Below are 24,501 nucleotides of genomic sequence, written 5' to 3' on the forward strand. Positions count from 1 at the left end.
CCAAAAAGAAAATAATTTATTTAGGAGTTCTGGTTGCTGCTGTGAAGGTGGAGCTAGCTATTTTGCTGCGCCTCCCGCCTATGTTATTTGTTGCTTTCTGTTTACGCACTGGTCACAGGCTTTCACGACATTCTTGTTTTTTTGGTACTTTAGCTTCAGAACCTCCCTGTCGGCAAAATTTGAATGCCATAATTTTAAATGCGCTGCTTATGCATTCAAATTGCCTTATGCATTCAAATAAACTTTAAAGTTTGGGCTTGGCCTCAGTTCCAGTTCTTTCATTCGTTTTCTCTTGACTTGCGGCCCGTGGGAGAACGACTGTCTCACTCAGCCGCCTACGGGAGTAAAACAGTAAACCAGCGAGTTGAGCTTGTTGGTGAATGGTCATGACTGCAAGAACGCCTATGGGAACGGAGCTCTTGCCTTTGGTAACCCAGTTTCTGCCCCTAAGTTGAGCGCCAGCGCTGGTTAGGGCAACCGCAGACTTCCCCACGTCCTCCCCAAATCCGGCTACAGATTTAAGTCACTGTGACAAAGAGATAGAGCTGCAGTGAAAAAGGACGGGGTCGTTAAGGAGTGACAGCTCCTCTTTCCGAGCTGCGATTTTCAAGTGAACAAGGTTTCACTTTGACCTTGAGCCAGGCCTAACGTCATACCACTTGACTGGCCACAGCTGGAGTCTAGCTTCGCCGCGCTGCTCGACGCTGCGCCGACCCTCCGCCATACCACGTGACATGACCACTTGATTGGCCGTATATGGCGCGCGGCTCGCCGCGCTCATTTCAGTCGGAGCCGTTGGGTCTTGACTGGGCGGAGTGATGGAGGCCGGTCTTTCACTCGTCTCATTAGCTATAACTGAGTTAAACCTCAGCCATTTTTTTTTGCTTGCCTTTCGGGGGCACTATGAGTCGCATACGACGATGGGTTAACTGGATATTCATTGATAATGATAACTCTCCAAGATTAGGTGAGTGTTCAGAGCCAGGATAGCGAAGACTACCATGAAGGGGGAGAGGTGGCACAGTGTGCCTGGCAGTGCTCTGTGTACCAATGAGCATACGTTATACCGACGTCATACCTCTAAACCGACGTCATACCTCTAAACAAGTGTACATGGGCGCGTTACAGGCGGTGTTGTACCTTGCATGAACCTAATATCGCGTTGAAGCTCTGTGTGTTTTAAGCCTTTTGTATCTCGTCATTTGCGCTTTCTTCTGGAAGGGAGCTCCTGGCATGCCAGCTGCAGTTTCAGAAAGGCCAAAGGCAAAAAACGCCCATCGGCTATACATTGTCAGCGCTTGTTGAGGAACCGCAGGCATTCACATCTAACCAGAGCCTTTCGCCATGGTGTTGTTCAAGATCCATGTAGATTGCAATTCGACAACGCTGGAGTGGACGTTCGGAGGTAAAGCTGTGCGCGTTGTCACGCTAATTCAGGGTTAGTCGAGATGATTCGGAGGTTACAGGTTGAGCTGTGGAATGAAAACGATTAGAACTGCATTTCATTTGTCATTATGAGGTCATAGTATCGCTGAAATGTCATTATGGCATATGAGGATGCAAAGGAAATAAATGACCGAAATGCCGATCGGGAAAATTAGGAATCGAACACGTGACCATTGGGTTGAGAGTCACACTCTACACCTAGGCCATTGAGGCACGGTCGTTGGACTTAGTTGAAGGCATAGCTTGTATGTGGTGTATCACGTGGTCGGGTACTCAAACTGATGTATGCTGATCGTTGTGTGTAATTAGAAAAAGGGACTGAAAATGAAAATAGCAAATAACTATTAACACTGCTACACCCCGCATTATTTTTCGTTAGTGTTTATTGTTGTTTTGCATTGTCACACTTTTTACTGTATTGCCCCTCCTGCTAGGGCCAGTTTATTGGCCTGCAGTATCAATAAATAAATAAATAAATAAATAAATAACACTGTCAAGTCATACCTTTAAGGAGGAACTTATTTTTTGGAAGATATAGCCTCACATCACATATCTGATTTCGCCGGTGCGCTCTGTGTAACTTGCATAAAACGCCAATTGAAACACGCGCACACAAGCATTATGAGATGTGTGGTATAACACAGGTCCACATACAATTGTGATTTCCTCATCGCCATGTCTTTGAATGCATTTCAAGTGAAATGCTTTCAACTCGGACAGGTTTGCATATTCGGGAAGGGAAGGACTTTACTGGATCTAAGGGCTATAGACTGCAGGCTGAAGACTCATTAAACTTGATTAGGAAAGTAGACAACATTCTCCTGCCTATCAAGATACTGCTTCATGCGCACTGGTTGAGTGTGTTTTTTGTGGGTGTTGTCGACGAAGCACTCGCAGTGGCACAGCGTATGCTATGAAGGCACTCGCGTTATGGCCTGGCTATAGAACCCTCGTTCTCTGAGCCTGTAGCGGAGCTAAGAACGAACTGAGCATAGGCATCGACTGCGGGGGGCTGGAGGGCTCTAGCCCCCTCCCCCTCTTGCCCCCGGAGACTGAGCTATGGGGTCAGTGGACAGCATATCTTCTGCTACAGACTGGCACATTCACACGGACGAGAGAGAGTCGCCGAGAGCGATGGTGCTGTTTCCAGCCACACACTTCACGAAAAAACCGAAGAACAACACTGGAGCGAAAAAAAGCACCCAGCAAAGCAAAATAAACAAATTCGTTTCGTCAGCCACTTTATGTCATTGCCAACGTATCGTTCGTCACGTGATAATCAACGCAAAGTTCACGGAAGTCACTGTCACACATTTTTTTTATTATTTGATCGTGCCATGTACGTTTAATGACTAGAACCACCTTCCTGTAGGCACTCTGTAAATAAGCGATTTTGTTAGTTTTTTTTGCCAGTCACTGTCTGCATTTTTGTTTCGTGATTTTTCTTCACAGGTAGCCCGTTTTATTCTTATTTTCTGCCGTGATACTCCAGTAGTTATGCTCTATGGTCTAACAGATATTTGAAGCGATTTTCTCACAAAAAGAAAATATTTTTTAAAGCTGCCAAATATTCATTAAAACCTGCCCATTGGACAGCATACAAGACAGCTGCTTTAGCATATTAACCCAAGATGCTGCTGGAACACAATTAAACTTGGGAACACCAATAAAGTGCCATTATTGCACCGACCGGCAGACCTGCTCCCAACCACCTCTGTGCTCCTGTACTAAGTGATACTTTCATTAAGTCGTTTTCTTCTTCATCCAGTGTTATCCAATGTCCCAATCTCCAACTGGTCTATCATTTTGCGATGGGTCCCACCATGTTCGACTTGCAAGCCATCATATAGCGATTATCGATTTGAAACTAACATCTTCTAGTGGAATTGATGGTATAAATGGTAAATTTATACGGAATTCTAAACAGTATAGTTCTGTCATCATGAAATGCATATTCTCACAATCGTAATTTCTTCTCGCTAACAGAACATGGCTTCTAAAAGTTCTCCTCATGTGGCATCAACTACTTTTCTTCACTTACGACTTGCGCTTCTGTTTGGACTCCGCTTTTTCATCTGATTCCATATTTCTTGACCTTGCTAAAGCATTCGATAAAGTTGATAACTCAGTGCTATTACATAAACATGGTGTGCTGAACATTGACCCTGCAGTTCTTAACTGGAAGCCGCCGCGGTGGCTGAGTGGTGATGCCGCTCGGCTGCTGGCCCGAAAGATGTGGCTGGGATCGGCGCGTGGAATTTCGGTGGAGGCGAAATTCTAGAGGCCTGTGTACTGTGCGATGTCTGTGCACGTTAAAGAACCCCGGATGGTCGAAATTTCTGGAGCCCTTCACTACGGCATCTCTCATAGCCTTGAGTCGCTTTGGGACATTGAGCCCCCATGAACCATGAACTAGTTCTTAACTGGATCCGTGGATTTCCTTCTTCTCATGTTGAATTTGTCAGCATTAATGGTGCTGATTTCTCTACTGGACCACGTTGTTCTAGGGTTCCTCGAGGATCAGTACCCTCTCTCTTTACCTTTTTTTCTCTTCTGTCTTGATGTAAATTGCTGTTTTGCTCTGTAATGTACTCTGTAACGAGCATGCCCAGAGGAGGAGGGAGGGCGAGTGAGAGTGCTAACTGCCTCCCCCCCACAGCGGATTGAAAACTCTGTGCCTATGGTGATAGAATATGTCACAAAATTACGAGGAGGCAACTTCGAATATCTAAAGGAAAATGTGGCTTCTTATGTAACCTCCCATAATCCCAGCTGATAATCGAATCGTGTAGCGAGCCTGCGTCGTGGTCACAGAAGAGATATTATCGAGCAAACAGGTCAGATTGCTTCTCGGTGCAAAATGTGTGTATGAAAAAAAACAGGCATTTTGGTTGCGTTTTGAAGCATGACCGGTGGCATAACTTTAATACGGACCACTTGAATTCAGTGCCCTTTTCCGTCTGTGTATTACTCTTCATTCGTATTCATCAACATTCGCAACATCCTGTTGGTCAAGAGAAGTCAGCCGAGGGGCAGAGCTTCCCAAGGCTACTAGCTAGGGACTGGCACAGCGGCCAAAATTAACTCGAGTGTTTTTGTCTAACGCTTCTCGCGGCCGGTGAGTTACTTCAGGAGGCACAAAACTTCCAATAGGTTACTTTTAATAGGCAGGGAGGTTATAGAAGCATCAAAAGACACGGCGGTGGGGGAGCCACCATGGCTTAGAAACCCGTATGCTCCCTAATAACGTCGTCATGTGTGTCGCGTGTACCTACACAATGAAAAAAAAATTCTCCATAAAAAAAAGACAAGGAGCAAAACGCACTTACATGCACATGTGATTGCCGACTGAGAAAGGATTTCCTTTTGGTAACAAGATATTTTTGTGCTTTCTGTAATGTTCCCTTAGCCCCTATAGCTTTTACTACTCCAGCATTGGTCGACAGCTGTGGAGCGAAACAAAACATTTGGGCTGACGAGGCATTTAGTGCGCAGGTTTGTCAATGCTTCCCAAGAAAGTCACAGATCGAACAAAATATATAGACTACACAAGCATCGCTGCGGCCTACATATAAATCTCCAGAACCCTCTTACGCTACCTATGGCATCAAGGCTGCCTGATTCGAGTTTTGCAGCCTTAAATCTGGCAGCCTTGATGCCATAGGTTGCATAAGTGTTCTCCCATCTCCCATGGCTTCCGCCCTCAGCGTTCAATCACATTCCTTCGTGGCACTCGCGGTAATGCAGGACGTACTACGTACGCCGCTATGGACGTGGGTGGCGATGGTGAACACTCTCAAGGTTAGCTTACACTACACATAAATACCGTCGAAAGCAGAAGATTGGAGAGCCATCGCTGCAGTTCAGCTGGTAAAGCACCAGAAGCGACATTTTATAGGTCATGGGTTTGGATTCCACCGGCGGCAAGTGGTGTTTTCTGCTATTATTCTCCTATTCATGAAAAACTACAAAAAGAGATTCCCTATGCTTTTTGGTTTCGGCGGGGGTTGGTTCCCTTGGCTGCTATATATATATATATATATATGCTTATGTTGAAAATGAATACCGGCCTACATAGTGTGCTGCCGTTACACTACAGTGTGCTCTGCTCCTCTGTAATAGTATAATATATGCATAAACCAAATACCCCTTATGCTTGAAACGAATACCGGCTCTACGTGGTGTGCTGCCATTACAGGACAGTGTGCTGTGCTCCTCTGTAATAGTATAATGTGTGCATAAACTGAATGCCCCTTATGCTTAAAACGAATTCCTGCTCTACATGGTGCGCTGCCGTTACAGGACAGCATGCTGTGCTCCTCTGTAATAGTATAGTGTATGCATAAACCGAATACCCTTTATGCTTAAAACGAATTCCTGCTCTACGTGGTGCGCTGCCGTTACAGGGCAGCGTGTTGTGCTCCTCTATAGTAGTATTGTAGCCACGACCATAATACGCTGGCCTTTTTTTGTTACAAGTATGAGCTATCCCATTGCTGTTTTTAATAAATTTAGCCTTACTGCTGTTTACAAAACTACAAAACGCACTTCTCTGCACTCACCTTTCAGCCCCTTATGTCCACATAACCTTCCAGTGCCTTGTTTATTTGAGTTTACTACGACATCAACCACATCCGCACTGCAACAAAAGCTGCAAATGAGCGATGCCACGTAGAACAATCAGCAGATGCTTAATAACGGGTCAAGCTATCAACGGTACCCAACTGCTGGTGCACCTATGTCTCATCTCGCCTAACTACGCAAGCCGACCATAATTTTTTTTTCTCTTATCCACTGCAGACTTCAAGATGATGCACGAACTGGGTCGCCTGGACAACTTAGGCGGCCTCGAAGACGACATACTCATAAGTTTGCCAAGCCGTGGCAATGGTGCGTCTCAGCTGTCCTCGTCTCTGCACATGCCAAGAGGCCTTCACCTTGAAGATCATGGGCAGTATGCGACCACTACAGCCGAGAGTTTTGTCGCTCGTGTCGACCTCCTCTGCGTCACTCTGCTGAATGCCGGATTTCGAAGCATGGTGCAGAAGGTGAGCACCGGAAGATTTCTTTGTACTCAACTCGTTTACTGAAGGCAGCATACCTTCATCTTGTGGCGAATGGTCAGCGTGGGTTGCTGGCTTGCAATACTCATGGCTAGAACCTCACTGTGGCGTTCCAATCCTGATTCTGATCCTATTATTGACCGGCCTCCCACCTATATTATGTGTTGTTTTCCGACTACTCACTGGTCACTGGCTTTCACGGCACTCTTGTTTTTTTTGGTGACTTACCTGCAGAACCTCCATGTCGGTAAAACTTGATTGTCATAATTTTGAAAGCGCCGCGCAATTTGTTGAACGCGGATTTTCTGGCTGCCGCGCAAGGCGATGCGGCACGGCGCATAGGGAAGCAGCAGCTACATGGGATTATGCAAACGCTGCATCATAATTGTCAACATTAGCCTAACTACGCACACTGCAGGGCAAAGGCCTCTTCCATGTCTCTACAATTAACCTGTCCCTTAACAGCTACGGCCACCTTATTCCTGCATTCTTGAACTTGCTACTGCCCCGGCTGCTGTTGCCTTTGGAATCCATTCCGTTACCGTAAAGGACCAGCGGTTATCTTTCCTTTGCATTAGATGCCCTGCACAAGGCCATTTCTTCCTCTTCATTTCTACTAATATGTGAATGAGCCGTATTTGGTCCCTCACACACTCTGCTCGCTTCCAGTCTCTTATAACGTTACACCTATCATTTTTCTTTTCATCGCTCGCTGCATTGCATATATGGGCATTATCCCATTATCGCTAACTCAGCAACTGCCATCCGTGAACTCTGAATCTAAACTTTGGAGCGGAAGTGAAAACCGAACTTCTAGCGCCCCTAGCTAATTTGCATCTCGCCGAAAAACGCAAATGGACCATAATTTTTGTTCTCTTACCCACTGCAGACTGCAATATGATGCACGAACTGAGTGGCCTGGACACACCTCGGTGTCTTCGACTTTTGCCCGTCGTCCACCTCTGCCGCCCAGAGTTCCTTGCCGATGCTCAAGCAATGGTGACTGGGTACAAAAGCTACTAATTACGTCGTGAACTGTGTCAACTGGTTCCGGTCGGCAGGCGATCTCGTCCTCCACCACGAGCTGCGATTGCAGACGTTCCCGGAAGGTTGGGAAAGGCTTCGTGTCTCCAGCTAGCCGCACTTGGAAGCTCATTGTAAGTGCCCCTGCCTTTGGAATAGATATTGTTCATAGACCCAGAGCCCTTGCTTGCATTAGTCTCCAGTTGTCCGCAGTAAGCATCTATCATTTCTGGCATGCTTGGGAACTCAATGAGAAACTCCTGGAGCAATGAAATGAGAACCAAAAAGAAAATCAGATTTATTTAGGATTGAGTTTTGGTTGCTGCTGTGAAGGTGGGGCTAGCTAATTTGCTGCGCCTCCCGCCTATGTTATGTGTGGCTTTCTGTTTACGCACTCGTCCCAGGCTTTCACGACACTTGTTTTTTTTGGTACTTTTGCTTCAGAACCTCCCTGTCGGCAAAATTTGAATGCCATAATTTTAAATGCGCTGCTGCCTGTGTTGAACGCGGACTTTCTTGGCTGGTGCGCAAAGCGACTCGGCACGGGGCGCATACAGGAACAGCAGCTACACGGGATTATGCACACACTGCATCATTATCATCAGCCTCACTACGCCCACTGCAAGGGTAAAGGCCTCTCCCATGTCTCTCGAATTAACCTGTCGCTTAACAGCTGCGGCCAACGTAACCCCGCTTTCTTCAACTTGCTACCGCCCCCTGCTGCAGTTGCCTTCTCTTGGAATCTATTCCGTTACCGTTAAGGACCAGCAGTTATTGTTACTTTGCATTACATGCCCTGCACAAGGCCCTTTCTTCCTCTTCATTTCGATGAAGATGTGAATAACCCGCGTTTGTTGCCTCACACACTCTGCCCGCTTCCCGTCTCTTATAACGTTACACCTATCATTTTTCTTTTCATCGCTCGCTGCATTGCATATATGGGCATTATCCCATTATCGCTAACTCAGCAACTGCCATCCGTGAACTCTGAATCTAAACGTCGGTGCGGAAGTGAAAACCGAACTTCTAGCGCCCCTAACTAATTTGCATCTCGCCGAAAAACGCAAACGGACCATCATTTTTGTTCTCTTACCCACTGCAGACCGCAACATGATGCACGAACTGGGTGGCCTGGACACACCTCGCCGCCTTCGACTTTTCCCCGCCATCCACCGGCCAGAGTTCCTGGTGGATGCTCATGCATTGATGACTGGGCACAAAAGCTACTCCGTCGTGAACTGTGTCAACTGGTTCCGGTTGGCAGGCGATCTCGTCCGCCACCATGAGCTGCGATTGCAGGCGTTCCCGGCAGGTTGGGAAAGGCTTCGTGGTTCCGGCCAGCCGCACTTGGAAGCTCATCGTAAGTGCCCCTGCCTTTGGAATAGATAACTTGTTCATAGACCCAGAGGCCTTGCTTGCATTGGTCTCCTAGTTGTTCATAGTAAGCATCTATCATTTCTGGCATGCTTGTGCACTCTGCGAGAAACTCATGGAGCAATGAAATGAGAACCGAAAGGAAAGTCAGATTTGTTTAGGATTGAGTTTTGGTTGCTGCTGTGAAGGTGGGGCTGTATAATTTGCTGTGCCTCCCGCCCATGTTATGTGTGGCTTTCTGTTTACGCACTGGTCACAGGCTTTCACGACTTGTTTTTTTGATACTTTAGCTTTAGAACCTCCCGTTGGCAAAATTTTAATGCCATAATTTTAAATGCGCTGCTGCCTGCGTTGAACGCGGACTTTCTTGGCTGGCGCGCAAAGCAACTCGGCACGGGGCGCGTACAGGAACAGCAGCTACACGGGATTATGCACACACTGCATCATTATCATCAGCCTCACTACGCCCACTGCAAGGGTAAAGGCCTCTCCCATGTCTCTCGAATTAACCTGTCCCTTAACAGCTGCGGCCACCGTATCCCCGCATTCTTCTTCAACTTGCTACCGCCCCCTACTGCGGTTGCCTTCTCTTGGAATCTATCCCGTTACCGTTAAGGACATACGGTTATGTTTCCTTTGCATTACGTGCCCTGCACAAGGCCCTTTCTTCCTCTTCATTTCGATGAAGATGTTAATAACCTGCGTTTGTTCCCTCACACACTCTGCCCGCTTCCCGTCTCTTATAACGTTACACCTATCTTTTTTCTTTTCATCGCTCACTGCATTGCATATATGGGCATTATCCCATTATCGCTAACTCAGCAACTGCTATCCGAGAACTCTTAATGTAAACGTCGGAGCGGGAGTGAAAATCGAACTTCTAGTGCCCCTAGCTAATTTGCATCTCACCGAGAAACGCAAACGCACCATCATTTCTGTTGTCTTACCCACTGCAGGCCGCAACATGATGCACAAACTGGGCGGCCTCGACACATCTCCACGCCTTCGACCTTTGCCCTCCGTCCACCTCTGCCGCCCTGAGTTCGTTGCCGATGCTCAAGCAATGGTGACTGGGGACAAAAGCAACTAATTACGTCGTGAACTGTGTCAACTGGTTCCGGTCGGCAGGCGATCTCGTCCTCCACCACGAGCTGCGATTGCAGACGTTCCCGGAAGGTTGGGAAAGGCTTCGTGTCTCCAGCTAGCCGCACTTGGAAGCTCATCGTAAGTGCCCCTGCCTTTGGAATAGATATTGTTCATAGACCCAGAGCCCTTGCTTGCATTAGTCTCCAGTTGTCCGCAGTAAGCATCTACCATTTCTGGCATGCCTGTGCACTCAACGAGAAACTCGTGGAGCAATGAAATGAGAACCAAAAAGAAAATCAGATTTTTTTAGGATTGAGTTTTGGTTGCTGCTGTGAAGGTGGGGCTGTATAATCTGCTGTGCCTCCCGCCCATGTTATGTGTGGCTTTCTGTTTACGCACTGGTCACAGGCTTTCACAACATTCTTGTTTTTTTGGTACTTTAGCTTCAGAACCTCCCTGTCGGCAAAATTTGAATGCCATAATTTTAAATGCGCTGCTGACTGTGTTTAACGCGGACTTTCTTGCCTGGCACGCAAAGCGACTCGGCACGGGGCGCATACAGGAACAGCAGCTACACGGCATTATGCGCACACTTCATCATCATCATCAGCCTCACTACGCCCACTGCAATGGTAAACGCCTCCCATGTCTCTCGAATTAACTTGTCCTTTAACAGCTGCGGCCAACGTATCCCCGCATTCTTCAACTTGCTACCGCCCCCTACTGCAGTTGCCTTCTCTTGGAATCCATTCCGTTACGGTTAAGGACCAGCAGTTATCTTTCATTTGCATTACATGCCCTGCACAAGGCCCATTTCTTCCTCTTCATTTCGATGAAGATGTGAATAACCTGCGTTTGTTCCCGTCACACACTCTGCCAGCTTCCCGTCTTTTATAACGTTACATCTATCATTTTTCTTTTCATCGCTCGCTGCACTGCATATATGGGCATTATCCCATTATCGCTAACTCAGCAACTGCCATCCATGAACTCTGAATATAAACGTCGGAGCGGAAGTGAAAACCGAACTTCTAGCGCCCCTAACTAATTTGCATCTCGCCGAAAAACGCAAACGGACCATCATTTTTGTTCTCTTACTCACTGCAGACCACAACATGATGCACGAACTGGGTGGCCTGGACACACCTCGCTGCCTTCGACTTTTCCCCGCCATCCACCCGCCCAGAGTTCCTGGTGGATGCTCATGCATTGGTGACTGGGCACAAAAGCTACTGCGTCGTGAACTGTGTCAACTGGTTCCGGTCGGCAGGCGATCTCGTCCGCCACCATGAGCTGCGATTGCAGGCGTTCCCGGCAGGTTGGGAAAGGCTTCGTGGTTCCGGCCAGCCGCACTTGGAAGCTCATCGTAAGTGCCCCTGCCTTTGGAATAGATAACTTGTTCATAGACTCAGAGGCCTTGCTTGCATTGGTCTCCAGTTGTTCGTCGTAAGCATCTGTCATTTCTGGCATGCTTGTGCACTCTGCGAAAAAACTCATGGAGCAATGAAATGAGAACCGAAAGGAAAATCAGATTTGTTTAGGATTGAGTTTTGGTTGCTGCTGTGAAGGTGGGGCTGTATAATTTGCTGTGCCTCCCGCCCATCTTATGTGTGGCTTTCTGTTTACGCACTGGTAACAGGCTTTCACGACTTGTTTTTTTGATACTTTAGCTTTAGAACCTCCTGTTGGCAAAATTTTAATGCCATAATTTTAAATGCGCTGCTGCCTGCGTTGAACGCGGACTTTCTTGGCTGGCGCGCAAAGCGACTCGGCACGGGGCGCGTACAGGAACAGCAGCTACACGGGATTATGCACACACTGCATCATTATCATCAGCCTCACTACGCCCACTGCAAGGGTAAAGGCCTCTCCCATGTCTCTCGAATTAACCTGTCCCTTAACAGCTGCGGCCACCGTATCCCCGCATTCTTCTTCAACTTGCTACCGCCCCCTGCTGCGGTCGCCTTCTCTTGGAATCTATCCCGTTACCGTTAAGGACATACGGTTATGTTTCCTTTGCATTACGTGCCCTGCACAAGGCCCTTTCTTCCTCTTCATTTCGATGAAGATGTGAATAACCTGCGTTTGTTCCCTCACACACTCTGCCCGCTTCCCGTCTCTTGTAACGTTACACCTATCATTTTTCTTTTCATCGCTCGCTGCATTGCATATATGGGCATTATCCCATTATCGCTAACTCAGCAACTGCCATCCGTGAACTCTGAATCTAAACTTTGGAGCGGAAGTGAAAACCGAACTTCTAGCGCCCCTAACTAATTTGCATCTCGCCGAAAAACGCAAACGGACCATCATTTTTGTTCTCTTACCCACTGCAGACCGCAACATGATGCACGAACTGGGTGGCCTGGACACACCTCGCCGCCTTCGACTTTTCCCCGCCATCCACCGCCCAGAGTTCCTGGTGGATGCTCATGCATTGGTGACTGGGCACAAAAGCTACTCCGTCGTGAACTGTGTCAACTGGTTCCGGTTGGCAGGCGATCTCGTCCGCCACCATGAGCTGCGATTGCAGGCGTTCCCGGCAGGTTGGGAAAGGCTTCGTGGTTCCGGCCAGCCGCACTTGGAAGCTCATCGTAAGTGCCCCTGCCTTTTGAATAGATAACTTGTTCATAGACCCAGAGGCCTTGCTTGCATTGGTCTCCAGTTGTTCGTAGTAAGCATCTATCATTTCTGGCATGCTTGTGCACTCTGCGAGAAACTCATGGAGCAATGAAATGAGAACCGAAAGGAAAGTCAGATTTGTTTAGGATTGAGTTTTGGTTGCTGCTGTGAAGGTGGGGCTGTATAATTTGCTGTGCCTCCCGCCCATGTTATGTGTGGCTTTCTGTTTACGCACTGGTCACAGGCTTTCACGACTTGTTTTTTTGATACTTAAGCTTTAGAACCTCCCGTTGGCAAAATTTTAATGCCATAATTTTAAATGCGCTGCTGCCTGCGTTGAACGCGGACTTTCTTGGCTGGTGCGCAAAGCAACTCGGCACGGGGCGCGTACAGGAACAGCAGCTACACGGGATTATGCACACACTGCATCATTATCATCAGCCTCACTACGCCCACTGCAAGGGTAAAGGCCTCTCCCATGTCTCTCGAATTAACCTGTCCCTTAACAGCTGCGGCCACCGTATCCCGCATTCTTCAACTTGCTACCGCCCCCTACTGCGGTTGCCTTCTCTTGGAATCTATCCCGTTACCGTTAAGGACATACGGTTATGTTTCCTTTGCATTACGTGCCCTGCACAAGGCCCTTTCTTCCTCTTCATTTCGATGAAGATGTTAATAACCTGCGTTTGTTCCCTCACACACTCTGCCCGCTTCCCGTCTCTTATAACGTTACACCTATCTTTTTTCTTTTCATCGCTCACTGCATTGCATATATGGGCATTATCCCATTATCGCTAACTCAGCAACTGCTATCCGAGAACTCTTAATGTAAACGTCGGAGCGGGAGTGAAAATCGAACTTCTAGTGCCCCTAGCTAATTTGCATCTCACCGAGAAACGCAAACGGACCATCATTTCTGTTGTCTTACCCACTGCAGGCCGCAACATGATGCACAAACTGGGCGGCCTCGACACATCTCCACGCCTTCGACCTTTGCCCTCCGTCCACCTCTGCCGCCCTGAGTTCGTTGCCGATGCTCAAGCAATGGTGACTGGGGACAAAAGCAACTAATTACGTCATGAACTGTATCAACTGGTTCCGGTCGGCAGGCGATCTCGTCCTCCACCACGAGCTGCGATTGCAGACGTTCCCGGAAGGTTGGGAAAGGCTTCGTGTCTCCAGCTAGCCGCACTTGGAAGCTCATCGTAAGTGCCCCTGCCTTTGGAATAGATATTGTTCATAGACCCAGAGCCCTTGCTTGCATTAGTCTCCAGTTGTCCGCAGTAAGCATCTACCATTTTTGGCATGCTTGTGCACTCAACGAGAAACTCGTGGAGCGATGAAATGAGAACCAAAAAGAAAATCAGATTTATTTGGGATTGAGTTTTGGTTGCTGCTTGAAGGTGGGGCTTGCTAATTTGCTGTGCCTCCCGCCTAAGTTATGTGTGGCTTTCTGTTTACGCACTGGTCACAGGCTTTCACGACATTCTTGTTTTTTTGGTACTTTAGCTTCAGAACCTCCCTGTCGGCAAAATTTGAATGCCATAATATTAAATGCGCTGCTGCCTGTGTTTAACGTGGACTTTCTTGCCTGGCATGCAAACCGACTCGGCACGGGGCGCATACAGGAACAGCAGCTACACGGGATTATGCACACACTTCATCATCATCATCAGCCTCACTACGCCCACTGCAAGGGTAAAGGCCTCCCATGTCTCTTGAATTAACCTGTCCCTTAACAGCTGTGGCCACCATATCCCCACATTCTTCTTCAACTTGCTACCGCCCACTGCTGTGGTTGCCTTCTCTTGGAATCCATTCTGTTACCATTAAGGACCAGCGGTTATCTTCCCTGTGCATTGCATGCCCTGTACAAGGCCCATTTCTACCTCTTCATTTCGATGAAGATGTGAATAACCTGCATTTGTTCCCGTCACACACTCTGCCAGCTTCAAGTCTTTTATAACGTTACACCTATCATTTTTCTTTTCATCGCTCGCTGCACTGCATATATGGGCATTATCCCATTATCGCTTACTCAGCAACTGCCATCCATGAACTCTGAATATAAACGTCGGAGCGGAAGTGAAAACCAAACTTCTAGCGCCCCTAACTAATTTGCATCTCGCCGAAAAACGCAAACGGACCATCATTTTTGTTCTCTTACCCACTGCAGACCACAACATGATGCACGAACTGGGTGGCCTGGACACACCTCGCCGCCTTCGACTTTTCCCCGCCATCCACCCGCCCAGAGTTCCTGGTGGATGCTCATGCATTGGTGACTGGGCACAAAAGCTACTGCGTCGTGAACTGTGTCAACTGGTTCCGGTCGGCAGGCGATCTCGTCCGCCACCATGAGCTGCGATTGCAGGCGTTCCCGGCAGGTTGGGAAAGGCTTCGTGGTTCCGGCCAGCCGCACTTGGAAGCTTATCGTAAGTGCCCCCTGCCTTTGGAATAGATAACTTGTTCATAGACTCAGAGGCCTTGCTTGCATTGGTCTCCAGTTGTTCGTCGTAAGCATCTGTCATTTCTGGCATGCTTGTGCACTCTGCGAGAAACTCATGGAGCAATGAAATGAGAACCGAAAGGAAAATCAGATTTGTTTAGGATTGAGTTTTGGTTGCTGCTGTGAAGGTGGGGCTGTATAATTTGCTGTGCCTCCCGCCCATGTTATGTGTGGCTTTCTGTTTACGCACTGGTCACAGGCTTTCACGACTTGTTTTTTTGATACTTTAGCTTTAGAACCTCCCGTTGGCAAAATTTTAATGCCATAATTTTAAATGCGCTGCTGCCTGCGTTGAACGCGGACTTTCTTGGCTGGCGCGCAAAGCGACTCGGCACGGGGCGCGTACAGGAACAGCAGCTACACGGGATTATGCACACACTGCATCATTATCATCAGCCTCACTACGCCCACTGCAAGGGTAAAGGCCTCTCCCATGTCTCTCGAATTAACCTGTCCCTTAACAGCTGCGGCCACCGTATCCCCGCATTCTTCTTCAACTTGCTACCGCCCCCTGCTGCTGTCGCCTTCTCTTGGAATCTATCCCGTTACCGTTAAGGACATACGGTTATGTTTCCTTTGCATTACGTGCCCTGCACAAGGCCCTTTCTTCCTCTTCATTTCGATGAAGATGTTAATAACCTGCGTTTGTTCCCTCACACACTCTGCCCGCTTCCCGTCTCTTGTAACGTTACACCTATCATTTTTCTTTTCATCGCTCGCTGCATTGCATATATGGGCATTATCCCATTATCGCTAACTCAGCAACTGCCATCCGTGAACTCTGAATCTAAACTTTGGAGCGGAAGTGAAAACCGAACTTCTAGCGCCCCTAGCTAATTTGCATCTCGCCGAAAAACGCAAATAGACCATAATTTTTGTTCTCTTACCCACTGCAGACTGCAATATGATGCACGAACTGAGTGGCCTCGACACATCTCCACGCCTTCGACCTTTGCCCTCCGTCCACCTCTGCCGCCCTGAGTTCGTTGCCGATGCTCAAGCAATGGTGACTGGGGACAAAAGCAACTAATTACGTCGTGAACTGTGTCAACTGGTTCCGGTCGGCAGGCGATCTCGTCCTCCACCACGAGCTGCGATTGCAGACGTTCCCGGAAGGTTGGGAAAGGCTTCGTGTCTCCAGCTAGCCGCACTTGGAAGCTCATCGTAAGTGCCCCTGCCTTTGGAATAGATATTGTTCATAGACCCAGAGCCCTTGCTTGCATTAGTCTCCAGTTGTCCGCAGTAAGCATCTACCATTTTTGGCATGCTTGTGCACTCAACGAGAAACTCGTGGAGCGATGAAATGAGAACCAAAAAGAAAATCAGATTTATTTGGGATTGAGTTTTGGTTGCTGCTTGAAGGTGGGGCTTGCTAATTTGCTGTGCCTCCCGCCTAAGTTATGTGTGGCTTTCTGTTTACGCACTGGTCACAGGCTTTCACGACATTCTTGTTTTTTTGGTACTTTAGCTTCAGAACCTCCCTGTCGGCAAAATTTGAATGCCATAATTTTAAATGCGCTGCTGCCTGTGTTTAGCGCGGACTTTCTTGCCTGGCACGCAAACCGACTCGGCACGGGGCGCATACAGGAACAGCAGCTACACGGGATTATGCACACACTGCATCATTATCATCAGCCTCACTACGCCCACTGCAAGGGTAAAGGCCTCTCCCATGTCTCTCGAATTAACCTGTCGCTTAACAGCTGCGGCCAACGTATCCCCGCATTCTTCAACTTGCTACCGCCCCCTGCTGCAGTTGCCTTCTCTTGGAATCCATTCCGTTACCGTTAAGGACCAGCAGTTATTGTTACTTTGCATTACATGCCCTGCACAAGGCCCTTTCTTCCTCTTCATTTCGATGAAGATGTGAATAACCTGCATTTGTTCCCGTCACACACTCTGCCAGCTTCAAGTCTTTTATAACGTTACACCTATCATTTTTCTTTTCATCGCTCGCTGCATTGCATATATGGGCATTATCCCATTATCGGTAACTCAGCAACTGCCATCCGTGAACTCTGAATCTAAATGTCGGTGCGGAAGTGAAAACCGAACTTCTAGCGCCCCTTACTAATTTGCATCTCGCCGAAAAACGCAAACGGACCATCATTTTTGTTCTCTTACCCACTGCAGACCGCAACATGATGCACGAACTGGGTGGCCTGGACACACCTCGCCACCTTCGACTTTTCCCCGCCATCCACCGCCCAGAGTTCCTGGTGGATGCTCATGCATTGGTGACTGGGCACCTCGGTGTCTTCGACTTTTGCCCGTCGTCCACCTCTGCCGCCCAGAGTTCCTTGCCGATGCTCAAGCAATGGTGACTGGGTACAAAAGCTACTAATTACGTCGTGAACTGTGTCAACTGGTTCCGGTCGGCAGGCGATCTCGTCCTCCACCACGAGCTGCGATTGCAGACGTTCCCGGAAGGTTGGGAAAGGCTTCGTGTCTCCAGCTAGCCGCACTTGGAAGCTCATTGTAAGTGCCCCTGCCTTTGGAATAGATATTGTTCATAGACCCAGAGCCCTTGCTTGCATTAGTCTCCAGTTGTCCGCAGTAAGCATCTATCATTTCTGGCATGCTTGGGAACTCAATGAGAAACTCCTGGAGCAATGAAATGAGAACCAAAAAGAAAATCAGATATATTTAGGATTGAGTTTTGGTTGCTGCTGTGAAGGTGGGGCTAGCTAATTTGCTGTGCCTCCCGCCTAAGTTATGTGTGGCTTTCTGTTTACGCACTGGTCCCAGGCTTTCACGACACTCGTTTTTTTTGGTACTTTTGCTTCAGAACCTCCCTGTCGGCAAAATTTGAATGCCATAATTTTAAATGCGCTGCTGCCTGTGTTGAACGTGGACTTTCTTGGCTGGTGCGCAAAGCGACTCGGCACGGGGCGCATACAGGAACAGCAGCTACACGGGATTATGCACACACTGCATCATTATCATCAGCCTCACTACGCCCACTGCAAGGGTAAAGGCCTCTCCCATGTCTCTCGAATTAACCTGTCGCTTAACAGCTGCGGCCAACGTATCCCCGCATTCTTCAACTTGCTACCGCCCCCTGCTGCAGTTGCCTTCTCTTGGAATCCATTCCGTTACCGTTAAGGACCAGCAGTTATTGTTACTTTGCATTACATGCCCTGCACAAGGCCCTTTCTTCCTCTTCATTTCGATGAAGATGTGAATAACCTGCGTTTGTTCCCGTCACACACTCTGCCAGCTTCAAGTCTTTTATAACGTTACACCTATCATTTTTCTTTTCATCGCTCGCTGCATTGCATATATGGGCATTATCCCATTATCGCTAACTCAGCAACTGCCATCCGTGAACTCTGAATCTAAACGTCGGTGCGGAAGTGAAAACCGAACTTCTAGCGCCCCTAACTAATTTGCATCTCGCCGAAAAACGCAAACCGACCATCATTTTTGTTCTCTTACCCACTGCAGACCGCAACATGATGCACGAACTGGGTGGCCTGGACACACCTCGCCGCCTTCGACTTTTCCCCGCCATCCACCGCCCAGAGTTCCTGGTGGATGCTCATGCATTGGTGACTGGGCACAAAAGCTACTCCGTCGTGAACTGTGTCAACTGGTTCCGGTTGGCAGGCGATCTCGTCCGCCACCATGAGCTGCGATTGCAGGCGTTCCCGGCAGGTTGGGAAAGGCTTCGTGGTTCCGGCCAGCCGCACTTGGAAGCTCATCGTAAGTGCCCCTGCCTTTGGAATAGATAACTTGTTCATAGACCCAGAGGCCTTGCTTGCATTGGTCTCCAGTTGTTCGTAGTAAGCATCTATCATTTCTGGCATGCTTGTGCACTCTGCGAGAAACTCATGGAGCAATGAAATGAGAACCGAAAGGAAAGTCAGATTTGTTTAGGATTGAGTTTTGGTTGCTGCTGTGAAGGTGGGGCTGTATAATTTGCTGTGCCTCCCGCCCATGTTATGTGTGGCTTTCTGTTTACGCACTGGTCACAGGCTTTCACGACTTGTTTTTTTGATACTTTAGCTTTAGAACCTCCCGTTGGCAAAATTTTAATGCCATAATTTTAAATGCGCTGCTGCCTGCGTTGAACGCGGACTTTCTTGGCTGGCGCGCAAACCGACTCGGCACGGGGCGCGTACAGGAACAGCAGCTACACGGGATTATGCACACACTGCATCATTATCATCAGCCTCACTACGCCCGCTGCAAGGGTAAAGGCCTCTCCCATGTCTCTCGAATTAACCTGTCGCTTAACAGCTGCGGCCAACGTATCCCCGCATTCTTCAACTTGCTACCGCCCCCTGCTGCAGTTGCCTTCTCTTGGAATCCATTCCGTTACCGTTAAGGACCAGCAGTTATTGTTACTTTGCATTACATGCCCTGCACAAGGCCCTTTCTTCCTCTTCATTTCGATGAAGATGTGAATAACCTGCATTTGTTCCCGTCACACACTCTGCCAGCTTCAAGTCTTTTATAACGTTACACCTATCATTTTTCTTTTCATCGCTCGCTGCATTGCATATATGGGCATTATCCCATTATCGGTAACTCAGCAACTGCCATCCGTGAACTCTGAATCTAAATGTCGGTGCGGAAGTGAAAACCGAACTTCTAGCGCCCCTTACTAATTTGCATCTCGCCGAAAAACGCAAACGGACCATCATTTTTGTTCTCTTACCCACTGCAGACCGCAACATGATGCACGAACTGGGTGGCCTGGACACACCTCGCCACCTTCGACTTTTCCCCGCCATCCACCGCCCAGAGTTCCTGGTGGATGCTCATGCATTGGTGACTGGGCACCTCGGTGTCTTCGACTTTTGCCCGTCGTCCACCTCTGCCGCCCAGAGTTCCTTGCCGATGCTCAAGCAATGGTGACTGGGTACAAAAGCTACTAATTACGTCGTGAACTGTGTCAACTGGTTCCGGTCGGCAGGCGATCTCGTCCTCCACCACGAGCTGCGATTGCAGACGTTCCCGGAAGGTTGGGAAAGGCTTCGTGTCTCCAGCTAGCCGCACTTGGAAGCTCATTGTAAGTGCCCCTGCCTTTGGAATAGATATTGTTCATAGACCCAGAGCCCTTGCTTGCATTAGTCTCCAGTTGTCCGCAGTAAGCATCTATCATTTCTGGCATGCTTGGGAACTCAATGAGAAACTCCTGGAGCAATGAAATGAGAACCAAAAAGAAAATCAGATATATTTAGGATTGAGTTTTGGTTGCTGCTGTGAAGGTGGGGCTAGCTAATTTGCTGTGCCTCCCGCCTAAGTTATGTGTGGCTTTCTGTTTACGCACTGGTCCCAGGCTTTCACGACACTCGTTTTTTTTGGTACTTTTGCTTCAGAACCTCCCTGTCGGCAAAATTTGAATGCCATAATTTTAAATGCGCTGCTGCCTGTGTTGAACGTGGACTTTCTTGGCTGGTGTGCAAAGCGACTCGGCACGGGGCGCATACAGGAACAGCAGCTACACGGGATTATGCACACACTGCATCATTATCATCAGCCTCACTACGCCCACTGCAAGGGTAAAGGCCTCTCCCATGTCTCTCGAATTAACCTGTCGCTTAACAGCTGCGGCCAACGTATCCCCGCATTCTTCAACTTGCTACCGCCCCCTGCTGCAGTTGCCTTCTCTTGGAATCCATTCCGTTACCGTTAAGGACCAGCAGTTATTGTTACTTTGCATTACATGCCCTGCACAAGGCCCTTTCTTCCTCTTCATTTCGATGAAGATGTGAATAACCTGCGTTTGTTCCCGTCACACACTCTGCCAGCTTCAAGTCTTTTATAACGTTACACCTATCATTTTTCTTTTCATCGCTCGCTGCATTGCATATATGGGCATTATCCCATTATCGCTAACTCAGCAACTGCCATCCGTGAACTCTGAATCTAAACGTCGGTGCGGAAGTGAAAACCGAACTTCTAGCGCCCCTAACTAATTTGCATCTCGCCGAAAAACGCAAACCGACCATCATTTTTGTTCTCTTACCCACTGCAGACCGCAACATGATGCACGAACTGGGTGGCCTGGACACACCTCGCCGCCTTCGACTTTTCCCCGCCATCCACCGCCCAGAGTTCCTGGTGGATGCTCATGCATTGGTGACTGGGCACAAAAGCTACTCCGTCGTGAACTGTGTCAACTGGTTCCGGTTGGCAGGCGATCTCGTCCGCCACCATGAGCTGCGATTGCAGGCGTTCCCGGCAGGTTGGGAAAGGCTTCGTGGTTCCGGCCAGCCGCACTTGGAAGCTCATCGTAAGTGCCCCTGCCTTTGGAATAGATAACTTGTTCATAGACCCAGAGGCCTTGCTTGCATTGGTCTCCAGTTGTTCGTAGTAAGCATCTATCATTTCTGGCATGCTTGTGCACTCTGCGAGAAACTCATGGAGCAATGAAATGAGAACCGAAAGGAAAGTCAGATTTGTTTAGGATTGAGTTTTGGTTGCTGCTGTGAAGGTGGGGCTGTATAATTTGCTGTGCCTCCCGCCCATGTTATGTGTGGCTTTCTGTTTACGCACTGGTCACAGGCTTTCACGACTTGTTTTTTTGATACTTTAGCTTTAGAACCTCCCGTTGGCAAAATTTTAATGCCATAATTTTAAATGCGCTGCTGCCTGCGTTGAACGCGGACTTTCTTGGCTGGCGCGCAAAGCAACTCGGCACGGGGCGCGTACAGGAACAGCAGCTACACGGGATTATGCACACACTGCATCATTATCATCAGCCTCACTACGCCCGCTGCAAGGGTAAAGGCCTCTCCCATGTCTCTCGAATTAACCTGTCCCTTAACAGCTGCGGCCACCGTATCCCCGCATTCTTCATCTTGCTACCGCCCCCTACTGCGGTTGCCTTCTCTTGGAATCTATCCCGTTACCGTTAAGGACATACGGTTATGTTTCCTTTGCATTACGTGCCCTGCACAAGGCCCTTTCTTCCTCTTCATTTCGATGAAGATGTTAATAACCTGCGTTTGTTCCCTCACACACTCTGCCTGCTTCCCGTCTCTTATAACGTTACACCTATCTTTTTTCTTTTCATCGCTCACTGCATTGCGTATATGGGCATTATCCCATTATCGCTAACTCAGCAACTGCTATCCGAGAACTCTTAATGTAAACGTCGGAGTGGTAGTGAAAATCGAACTTCTAGTGCCCCTAGCTAATTTGCATCTCACCGAGAAACGCAAACGGACCATCATTTCTGTTCTCTTACCCACTGCAGGCCGCAACATGATGCACAAACTGGGCTGCCTCGACACATCTCCACGCCTTCGACCTTTGCCCTCCGTCCACCTCTGGCGCCCTGAGTTCGTTGCCGATGCTCAAGCAATGGTGACTGGGGACAAAAGCAACTAATTACGTCGTGAACTGTGTCAACTGGTTCCGGTCGGCAGGCGATCTCGTCCTCCACCACGAGCTGCGATTGCAGACGTTCCCGGAAGGTTGGGAAAGGCTTCGTGTCTCCAGCTAGCCGCACTTGGAAGCTCATCGTAAGTGCCCCTGCCTTTGGAATAGATATTGTTCGTAGACCCAGAGCCCTTGCTTGCATTAGTCTCCAGTTGTCCGCAGTAAGCATCTACCATTTTTGGCATGCTTGTGCACTCAACGAGAAACTCGTGGAGCAATGAAATGAGAACCAAAAAGAAAATCAGATTTATTTGGGATTGAGTTTTGGTTGCTGCTTGAAGGTGGGGCTTGCTAATTTGCTGTGCCTCCCGCCTAAGTTATGTGTGGCTTTCTGTTTACGCACTGGTCACAGGCTTTCACGACATTCTTGTTTTTTTGGTACTTTAGCTTCAGAACCTCCCTGTCGGCAAAATTTGAATGCCATAATTTTAAATGCACTGCTGCCTGTGTTTAACGCGGACTTTCTTGCCTGGCACGCAAACCGACTCGGCACGGGGCGCATACAGGAACAGCAGCTACACGGGATTATGCACACACTTCATCATCATCATCAGCCTCACTACGCCCACTGCAAGGGTAAAGGCCTCCCATGTCTCTTGAATTAACCTGTCCCTTAACAGCTGTGGCCACCATATCCCCACATTCTTCTTCAACTTGCTACCGCCCACTGCTGTGGTTGCCTTCTCTTGGAATCCATTCTGTTACCATTAAGGACCAGCGGTTATCTTCCCTGTGCATTGCATGCCCTGCACAAGGCCCATTTCTACCTCTTCATTTCGATGAAGATGTGAATAACCTGCATTTGTTCCCGTCACACACTCTGCCAGCTTCAAGTCTTTTATAACGTTACACCTATCATTTTTCTTTCCATCGCTCGCTGCACTGCATATATGGGCATTATCCCATTATCGCTTACTCAGCAACTGCCATCCATGAACTCTGAATATAAACGTCGGAGCGGAAGTGAAAACCGAACTTCTAGCGCCCCTAACTAATTTGCATCTCGCCGAAAAACGCAAACGGACCATCATTTTTGTTCTCTTACCCACTGCAGACCACAACATGATGCACGAACTGGGTGGCCTGGACACACCTCGCCGCCTTCGACTTTTCCCCGCCATCCACCCGCCCAGAGTTCCTGGTGGATGCTCATGCATTGGTGACTGGGCACAAAAGCTACTGCGTCGTGAACTGTGTCAACTGGTTCCGGTCGGCAGGCGATCTCGTCCGCCACCATGAGCTGCGATTGCAGGCGTTCCCGGCAGGTTGGGAAAGGCTTCGTGGTTCCGGCCAGCCGCACTTGGAAGCTCATCGTAAGTGCCCCTGCCTTTGGAATAGATAACTTGTTCATAGACTCAGAGCCCTTGCTTGCATTAGTCTCCAGTTGTCCGCAGTAAGCATCTATCATTTCTGGCATGCTTGGGAACTCAATGAGAAACTCCTGGAGCAATGAAATGAGAACCAAAAAGAAAATCAGATTTATTTAGGATTGAGTTTTGGTTGCTGCTGTGAAGGTGGGGCTAGCTAATTTGCTGCGCCTCCCGCCTATGTTATGTGTGGCTTTCTGTTTACGCACTGGTCCCAGGCTTTCACGACACTTGTTTTTTTTGGTACTTTTGCTTCAGAACCTCCCTGTCGGCAAAATTTGAATGCCATAATTTTAAATGCGCTGCTGCCTGTGTTGAACGCGGACTTTCTTGGCTGGTGCGCAAAGCGACTCGGCACGGGGCGCATACAGGAACAGCAGCTACACTGGATTATGCACACACTGCATCATTATCATCAGCCTCACTACGCCCACTGCAAGGGTAAAGGCCTCTCCCATGTCTCTCGAATTAACCTGTCGCTTAACAGCTGCGGCCAACGTATCCCCGCTTTCTTCAACTTGCTACCGCCCCCTGCTGCAGTTGCCTTCTCTTGGAATCCATTCCGTTACCGTTAAGGACCAGCAGTTATTGTTACTTTGCATTACATGCCCTGCAC

General features: G+C 48.6%; 2 protein-coding genes across 11 annotated transcripts in view; both read left to right on the forward strand.

Annotated features, from left to right (window-relative positions):
* The window catches only part of LOC144113189 (uncharacterized), a 52,252-nt gene that overhangs the window by 20,964 nt on the left and 6,787 nt on the right, over positions 1 to 24,501 (forward strand). For 2 of the 10 annotated variants that reach the window (XM_077646143.1, XM_077646137.1), the window contains 11 exons: positions 6,247 to 6,494; positions 7,399 to 7,666; positions 8,635 to 8,892; positions 9,863 to 10,130; positions 13,552 to 13,819; positions 14,791 to 15,049; positions 16,020 to 16,287; positions 18,571 to 18,828; positions 21,110 to 21,367; positions 22,334 to 22,601; positions 23,573 to 23,831. In XM_077646143.1, the coding sequence (XP_077502269.1) occupies positions 18,579 to 18,828; positions 21,110 to 21,367; positions 22,334 to 22,467 (642 nt within the window). In that variant the 5' untranslated portion in view covers positions 6,247 to 6,494; positions 7,399 to 7,666; positions 8,635 to 8,892; ... (3 more) ...; positions 16,020 to 16,287; positions 18,571 to 18,578 and the 3' untranslated portion in view covers positions 22,468 to 22,601; positions 23,573 to 23,831. Of the gene's footprint in view, positions 1 to 6,246; positions 6,495 to 7,398; positions 7,667 to 8,634; positions 8,893 to 9,862; positions 10,131 to 12,447; positions 12,587 to 13,551; positions 13,820 to 14,790; positions 15,050 to 16,019; positions 16,288 to 17,446; positions 17,602 to 18,570; positions 18,829 to 21,109; positions 21,368 to 22,333; positions 22,602 to 23,572; positions 23,832 to 24,501 lie in introns of those variants that run through there. The other 8 variants (XM_077646142.1, XM_077646138.1, XM_077646141.1 and 5 more) reach the window with 8 other exon arrangements.
* LOC144113185 (protein regulator of cytokinesis 1-like) overlaps positions 1 to 24,501 on the forward strand; it is a 290,994-nt gene that overhangs the window by 20,180 nt on the left and 246,313 nt on the right. The window lies entirely within an intron of this gene.

This window comes from Amblyomma americanum, chromosome 1, assembly GCF_052857255.1.
Source record: "Amblyomma americanum isolate KBUSLIRL-KWMA chromosome 1, ASM5285725v1, whole genome shotgun sequence".
NCBI lineage: Eukaryota > Metazoa > Arthropoda > Arachnida > Ixodida > Ixodidae > Amblyomma > Amblyomma americanum.